Raw genomic sequence first — 8,663 nt, 5'->3', positions numbered from 1 at the left:
GCGGGACCCCCGTACCCCTCCCCTGGGAGCCTCTTCCCGACAGTTTTTCTTCCCCGCCGCGCCTCTGTTTGCAGATGTGAAGTGGACGGATTTCACGCAGGGCGTGATGGTGCCGGAGAGACCCCCGGAGCCCGACTGCAAGAGCCGGGGCCAGGGTGAGCCTCGGGCGCCCCCCCTACCTCCCACTCCCCCGAGCTATGCTCCCCTGACACCCCTCAACCTCTGACGCTCACCAACCTCTAACACCCCTTAACTTCTGACACCACTCCATTCTTTCCCTTTCACTTCCTTTGAAGAGCGATGCAGATGCAAAAAGACGAAGCCTACACTGTCGACCTACCTGGCCAAGAACTACAGTTACAGTAAGTTACTCACTTTGCCTATCCTGCCCTCTCCGTGCCCCCTGTGAGTTAGGCAGCTCTATGTGGGTGCTGCACCCACACCAGATCCCGTCCAGCAAGTGTGGCGTGAGGGTACCACTCCACTCTGGCCTTTCCTAGTGGGTTTTTATCCTAGGGCACCAAACTGTTCTCATCTGAAACACACCACTTGTGGGCACCTCCTTACTAGTCATTGCGCAGATAACAGCATGTTTCTGATAAAAGCAGTGAAATGTTGTTAATGTGCACTGGGATCGATCAGCAGGTCTCTCTGCAGAAGCGGTGCTTGCAGCTGTAAAGGTCACTCTGTTGAGGGCAATTGCAACAAATGTGAGTGTGAGCATGTGCTTCTTGGCCAACTGCTGTTTTCATCTAGCAGGTGGAATAAAGAGAGGTTTATCCCTTAGATAAAACTTGGAAATGTGAATGAAGCTGAAGCAAGGTAAAAAGTTATTACTTACAAATGTGCATATTCTTTTACTTGCTAGCCAGAGTTTCATCTGGTGTGGAATTGTCAGAGATTAGCTGAATTCCATGGCAATTTGCACCAGCCAGACGAGTAGTAGGCTGATAGTTTTGTGATATGTTGCATGCTATATTGGCAATATAAGTAGTTATTAATCCCTCTTCCACCCTGGCTCTCCCCCGCTCTGGCTTTGTGATTCTGGGAGTCAGGAAGAAGTCTAATTAAGATTAGATAAATACCAGGTTTAGTATCTATAATGTCAATTGAATACTCCTATTAGTTATGAATTTAACATGCAATACTATGGTCTTTTGTACTTTATGGGCTTTTTCTGATATATAAGTTGTTTCTTCAAGGGACTAATTAAGTTCTTACGCAATAGTGTTATTATATCCTGTCAATTCCTATTTGTCTGATATCAAATTAAAGTAAGTTTGTAGTTAATTGTTTCTTTGTTAGTATAGAGAAAAAAATCCAAACGGCAGTTTGGTGGGAGTAATCAAGCTAAACATCTAACTTAGGAATTTCTACACCTCTTTTGTTATGGCATTTTGGTGCATTTATATCATATATTCTTTTATGCAATGCCTTAATCTATCTCGGTACAACATAGTGATATGTTGAGGTGGGACAATGAACTTACACACTTGCCCAAAATATATTAAAAAGCAGTGATATAAAATGACTATTCTTAAATGAAATACAGGTATTAGTCATATAAATTCTGATTCCAGTGACTTTAGTGGGAGTGTTGCTTGTGGTCCAAAATTTAATTCTGCTGAATTTGTGAAATCAAGGTTTTGTTTTTAAGAGGTAGATTTTTATTCAGTCTCCTCTGAAATAAATAGAAATGCTCATATGGAAAATTAATTGAGAGACAAGACAAGGCAAAACAAGTTGCAAACAAAATCCAAATTTTTCTGAAATCCTTTAAAATAATATTTACAGCCAAATTGTATTTCCAGCTGCTCAGAACTTGAAATTGGATTGTGAGTCTCTGGAACAGAAATCTCTCATGTGTTTTGTGACTGCTACACATGTCCTAACAAAGTTAGCACATAAATCCCAGGCTGCATTAAGATTGCTGGTCTCCTGTTTTCTACATGTGAAATTTATTCCAGACATCTGTAGGTCCATTTGAAGACTTTTGACCCAGTGGCTGCCAAGGGCAGGGCTGCTGCAGGCTGATGACCCTGTGGGACATACACATGCTGCTCATGCTTCACAGAGCAATTTTGTGATAGTAGAACCCTTCTTATCCTGACATGTCCTAGAGACAAAGTCCTTGGTGTAAAAATGGTGTTATGTTTCTCTGATTTGGTATTTCTGACAAGAGAGAGCGGATGAAATGCTGCAGTGGTTGATACTGCCAGTGTTAGCAGGTGCAAAGTTAGCCAGAGATTATCCTCAGAGCAATGTACACAGTTTCTTCTTGCATCTATGCAGACATGCAATTTTCCTCAATAAAAGGTAAAAATATGAGTGTCTGTGTATGCAGAGTCAGAAGAACCGTTTTCAAAGTCTTATTTTATATGAGGATGTTACTACTGATGCATATTCCAAAGGCAAAAAATGAAAAAAGTGTAAACCAGGTAAATCACAAAAACCCTAAGCCTCTTAGTTTTTGATGACTTGTTTTAAACCTTCCTTTCTTTCTTATATTTAAGAGAAGACTTTAGTTCCTGGATGCAACCTACAAGGAAATTACTATATTACTGAAAAAGCTGGATTCATACTAACTGCCTGTGAGGTAAATTATTAATTACTGAATTGGAAATAGCCAGATGTGGCTATAGAACAGGTCCAATTTATGCCAGGCATTGTTCAAATCTGAGTCAAAGGAGCTGTTTGTGTGTGCGATTCCAGGTGAGATCACTTGGCCTGATCTCGCAAAGATTTAAGCACATGTTTAATTTCACAGTTGTCAACAGTCCTACTGAAAACCAAATCGGGATCAGGCCTCTGTTATTCTAAGCCACTGTATGTGCCCACACATGAAGATGTAGTTCTAGTTTCACAACCAAAACAACAGCTTTCCATTTTATGTGTTTTATTAAAAGTTAAGATGTGTTTAGATTTCTAAGACTGACGTTCTCACACCTCTGTTTTTCTAATTGCAGTCATTCATGCTAAAGTAAAAAGCGTAGAAAGAGGGAACTGCAACGAGATAACGACTGTGGTTGAAGTCAAAGACATCCTCAAGTCTTCGATGCCAATTCCTCTTTCTCAAGTGCCTCTTCTTACAAATTCCTCGTGCCAGTGTCCACCTCTTCAACCAAAACAGGATGTTCTCATCATGTGCTATGAATGGCGCTCAAGGTGAGCCCTGGTGATGCAGTGCAGAAAAGTGTTGTAACTGACTGTGGTAGGCAGGAAGGAGGACCAGCAAAGCTCTCTTGCTGGTCACGAGCGCGTTCTGTGAGTTATAGTTAATATTACACCACTGATAGTTTTTCTTAAGATAACCCACATGTACTCCTATGTGTTTCGGTTACCTTTGCAATTAACTTTTTCTGCTTCATCAGCCTCAGCTCTGCACTACGATGTGGTGTTTACAAAACCTGGCTCACACATGGAGCATAAACTGTGGTGGCATAAGGTGCTGACAGCATATTGCTTAATGCATCGTGAAGCACTTCAGGCATTTCCAGCTGTTCGGGAGTGTTTTTCTAGGGCCACTTGCCATAGGTATGAGCTGCTTTGTGTGCTACAAGCCTGATGGAGGCTGTAGTTGGCATAGTTGTGCCTCATGGACCCCAGCAGAGGGGACAGGAGATATTACATCTCTCCTGTCTGCAGAGCTGCTGGAGTCAGAGCCAGGCCTTCTCCGCCTGCCTGTCCATACTTTGGAGCGGTGCCATCAGTGAGAAGTTTCTGATCCCACAGCTGTACGGGAACCAGCCAAATCTGCAGCCATTGGAGCTCCAGCTCCCAGATGGCAGATGAAAAGTAAATACTCTGAGAGCAGCTTGCCAGTCCTGCTATATGATTAAAAGACAAAACAAAACTTACTTTACCAGACCTCTCATCTGGCAGTCAGCCTAGCCCCAGGCATGGAAGGAAACCTGGCATGCTGGCCTGGAGGGGGAAACTGGTGAATCACAACTCCCTTTTCTCTCTGGGTCCTTGAGGCAGAAGGAGACATCCCAATCCTGTTAGCACCCCGAGTGTACCAGTAGCAACAGGGGCTAACAGGACAGGCTGTGGTGTGGTAGGTACGTGTGCCTGTGTGCTGTGGGTGAGGTAAGGCTGTTTGTAAAATGTGCAGGTTGGTCTTGCATGCAGTGATGTGACTGTTAGTTGAACGTGTACACTTGTAAAGACCATAAAACATCTACGTGCAGAACTTAGTGGGCCATATCATGTTGATACTTTAAAAGCATTTTATAGGTGTTTCTGAAAGTTGCCACCTGATACCTCACTACCTTAACTTTTTTGTGTGTGGGCTAACAGACACAGTATTTTACTATTACACAGCATCTTGCACTTCCAGGTCTGAAAGTATTTCACAAAGATTAATTTAGAGCCCTCCACTTGTGTTAGCCATTTTAGGGATACATGTTTTAAGTCATGCAGAAAGGACCACAATCGAGGTTGCGATCGAAAAGCTCTGAGCTGCAGAGCTTTGTTGGAGCGGATCCTCAGGGAGTGGAGATTTCAAAAGGGAAAGGCTGCAATCTGCGTCTCCATTACTATGGAAAAACACACCATGCACTAAATATTTTGTGATGGTTTTTAAAGGTCACTGAGGTTTTTAATTTCATATAGTGTACTAAAGTGGATTTGAAAAAGAAACAAAAACTATTATATGCGTTTCCTGTTGAGCTCAGTGGCATGCAAACAGAAGGTTTTGAGTTACAGTAGCTTTTTAAAATATCAGAGGGAAAATGGGTGGGAGCTGTAGCTCCACTGAAGTCAATGGCAAAACACCCATTGCCCATTGCAGGGTTAGAGTCTCACTCAGTAGTTTGACATGAACAGAAGCTACATCAGATGTGTACCAGGTTGCAGTTTCATTCATCATGATGTGGCCTTAGCTTTAGCCCTGTGTTTTAGTTCTCCAGTCTCTCCTTGAAAAGAAACAGCTATGTGGATCATGTTGGTCCAGGGCTTGCACTCACTACAGTGTGGGCAAAGTGGATGGACAGTGGCTAGCAGCTACAAGAGACAGCATTTTGTACTCCTTTTGAACTGGTATAAGCAGCACAATTTTTAAAATTCTCAGAAGTAAAATACGTTAATTTGAACTGCTGTTCTGCACATATGCACACACACACACGTATATAGTGGGCATAAGTAAAAATAAATGTACGTACACATCCAAACAGTTCCATGGGATGTTACCCAACCCATCACTTTTTGTTAATAGTGATCAAGATAGGACAATTTTCCCCTGTAGAATAGCTGCAGGTGAATACAAAGGGCTCTAGATGTTTTCTCAGTACCAGCCAGGTACTGCAGTTTTGGCTATAAAATCCAATTTCTTTTGAAAACTATTTTCTTTTTTTTATGGAGTTTAGAATAGAATTTCAGAAGGATCAGTATAAGCATTTAAAAATCCATTAGAAAGCATTTAGGGATGGAGAAAAATATTTTTCTGCCTATCATCCCATATACAGAAACTGTCAGTACCTGCTAGTGCATTTCAACCTCAGTCTGTGTTAAATCATCCAGAGTGACGTCTCAGGAATCAAACTCAGAAACACTTGTAACTTGTATTTATTTCTTAATTTTTAGGTTGATGCTTCTTGATGGATGTCTAGTTGAAAAATGGAAGGATCAGCTGAACAAAAGGTTTAAGGTAAATACAGCCAAAGACAAGAATGCTGATATTCTTGATAAAAAGTTAAACACCTTTGTTCTACTTCAGCATTGAAGAACTTACTTGACTTTCAGATATCCATAACACCTCTGGGTATTGTTATTTTCATGTCATCTTTTTCATACCTCATAACTACATATAAGTGTAAGTGAAAATTTGAAAATTGTCCCCTTGCATTTTAGGGTCTCTCAAATTTTATTTCTGTTTTATCAGCAAACTGTCCCTAAATAGGGTGGTTGTATTATCTTTGTGTGAACTCTGGCTTATTACAGTAATGGCTCTGGGAATTCCTTTCCTATCACTGCTAAGGCAAGTAACTTTCAGATAGGTGATATGCAGATGAATATATAGTCCACAGTAGGTTAGAAAGAAAGTTGACATCCATTGTACTGCATAAATGGGCTTTGCTGAATTAAAATTTGTAGGCCTGAGACACAGAGCCTCGCCAGCTGCTTACCACTAAAGACCCACTGAAAGTATTGGACATCCCCTCACTGGTTTCAGGGAACATTGGAAGGAAAAATCTCTAGTACAGGGACCTGGGAGGCAGGAGCAGCAGATGCCCCTGTTTCTCGAGGCTTCAGGATAGCTCTTGCTATCACTCCCTGCTTCTAAACTGCTCTTTAAAATGGAAAGAAAGGGTGGATTAAGACAATATCTAACTCTTCCTCACACTTTTAGAGATGTAATTAAATTATTTCTGCAGTTCAGGAAAGATTTCAGAGCATTAAGGACATGCATGTGTATTTGTTCCAATTATGGGCTGACTGGCAGTTGATAGAGAGGAGGAAAAAAGGTGCATGTTTCCATCGGTAGAAACTTTTAGATTGCAGAGCAAGTTGCAGGAAGTTGTATTTGATACTTTCATCATTCCCCTTTCTCCTCACATACTCATGTAAAACCTACATGTGAAAAAGAAAACATGCTTTAAATCTTTAGAAAATAAATATATTGTAATTGCAGTTGATGCCGTATGGGATTTAGGAGAGTACTGATGTATGACTCAGACTCTTGAAATCCCTTAGCTCTCAACTTAATGACCTGTTACTGGCACACAGTGTGTTTTAGTGGTCTCCTCACACAATCTTGTTATTTCTAATTGTGTCTTTAAACCTGTTTGGACATTCATTTCCAGACTGTCAAATAGAGGCATGAGTGCCAAACAACTAAATACTTCTCAAATCATGTGTCATTCTTTCTATAATAATAGTAACATAAATTAAATCTGCTTTTAAACATGTTTGAGTGAGATACACCTAAATGCCTGCAGATAGTTTTTGTTTCATAAAGATGCATGTAATGACCCTGACTATGCAATTATGGCCAGTATGGAGCTAGGTATCACAGTGGATTCTTTTTAATGCCCATCATTCATCTCTGAAGACTCGCATCCAACTTTAGTCTTGAGTTACCACTTAAAATGAATGTTTTGAGCTGTCCGTAGACCACAGAAGACATCTGTTAACATAACCACAACATGGCTGGTCTCCTCTCTAGCCAGACAGGAGTCAGTAGCAACAGGGTCAGCACAGAGATACCGAAGAGTAAAGCTGGAGAGCACTTCTCTTGCTTTGATCACTGGTCAAAATCCCTGCCTTTGGGAATTTCAGAAGAGAAGGTTCATTAATAGAGGGTAAAGGTGAGACCCCTTCCAGGTTCTTACTTTCCTTAAAAGAAGTGTTTCTGTTCCTAGAGGAAAGACTGCAGTCTCTGCTGCAGTGGACCACCTAACCACTTAACCTCACTGTAAAAATCTGTTTTCTAACTGCTGCACTTCTGGGTTTGGAAATCTGACAGCTATTCTTTTTGGTGGACTCATTGATCTAATTGCATTTCAAAATTTCTCGGGAATGCTGCTGAATAAAGCTGTGGATGCATTATTCACAGCTGCCCCATTGCAACTCCAAACACACTGTGATTTCAGTAGTCACCTCTGTTGTCTGCCTGTAACATACGCTCTTTTATGCCCAGTCCTCTCCACCCCAGGGAAATGCAGAACCAGAAAGTAAATACCACATTCCCTTGTAGCTGTGTGTTTAAACATATATTGTGAAAGGATTGCCTCCTTTCTGTGGACTTTTCTGAGGAAAATTCAAGTAGCATGCTCAGTAAGACAGCAAAGAGTGAGTTTGCAAAGGAGTCTCAGTGTGCAGACTCTGTCTTTATGACGGTATGGTGCCAGCTTCCCTGGACTTCTGAAAAGGTGTGAGATGCGCACTGGCATGCAGTGTGCACACAAAATGTGCAGTTGTCATGTTCATCAACTGGTGTCATGGAAATTCCCCCACCCAAGAACACATGGGGGTTTCTGCTGCAGTCCGCCGTAATGCGCTGAGATCGATGGCCCTGCAGGACAGAGCACAAAACCATTAAGAGCAGTGCTGCTACCAGTGGTTCAGGATAGCTTTGATTAAGGCACAATTGTTTATGATCATGTCCTTCCCTAACTCTGACTCTTCGTTATTCGCACTTCCACAGAGGTGGGAACAGAGACTGCAAGAACAGAAGCTGCGAACGGCCCACAGTAAGAACCAGAATGCAGGACGCAGTGGTCGGAGTGGAGCCCCAAAACCGTCAACCAAGAACACCAGTCCCCTGGTCAGTGGCCCCAAAAAGACCATGAAAATAAGAAATGGCCAGAAAGAAGTCAATCCTAAAAGAGTATGAGTGTGAAATTTCCAAAAGGAAAGACTTTCCCTGCACGATGAGGGTCACAATCTGTCTTGGTTGGCACATTTTATTAATCCAGAACTCATCGACTTAAAAAACTCACAGCAGTTTCTACATAGACTTGTTTGCTGCACTTTACTTTTACAAGGTTTGCTTTTCCTTTCAAGCCACCGCAAGCCATAGAGTGTAGGTTTGCACTAATATGTGGTAGGCATATTCAAGCTGACTGAGCTTTATCTTAGGGCTCTGATTTGCAATTCTGGACAGGTCCAGCCTTGGCTGCCAGAGGTTTTAACTCCTTGTGCTGGTTACCTGCCCTGCCAGA

General features: G+C 41.8%; 1 protein-coding gene across 1 annotated transcript; it reads left to right on the top strand.

Moving 5' to 3' along the window:
• Positions 1 to 43: 43 nt before the first annotated feature.
• SFRP4 (secreted frizzled-related protein 4) lies at positions 44 to 8,335 on the top strand (the record flags this gene model as incomplete). Its single annotated transcript, XM_010193371.1, has 5 exons — positions 44 to 155; positions 297 to 362; positions 2,967 to 3,165; positions 5,584 to 5,647; positions 8,147 to 8,335. Coding segments are annotated over 5 exons (630 nt in total), but the record flags the coding sequence as incomplete, so codon positions are not given.
• Between the last annotated feature and the right edge of the window lie 328 nt (positions 8,336 to 8,663).

The sequence above is a fragment of the Mesitornis unicolor genome, unplaced genomic scaffold, assembly GCF_000695765.1.
Source record: "Mesitornis unicolor isolate BGI_N332 unplaced genomic scaffold, ASM69576v1 scaffold6231, whole genome shotgun sequence".
Taxonomy (NCBI): domain Eukaryota; kingdom Metazoa; phylum Chordata; class Aves; order Mesitornithiformes; family Mesitornithidae; genus Mesitornis; species Mesitornis unicolor.
This window is presented reverse-complemented; position numbering and strand designations above follow the sequence as displayed.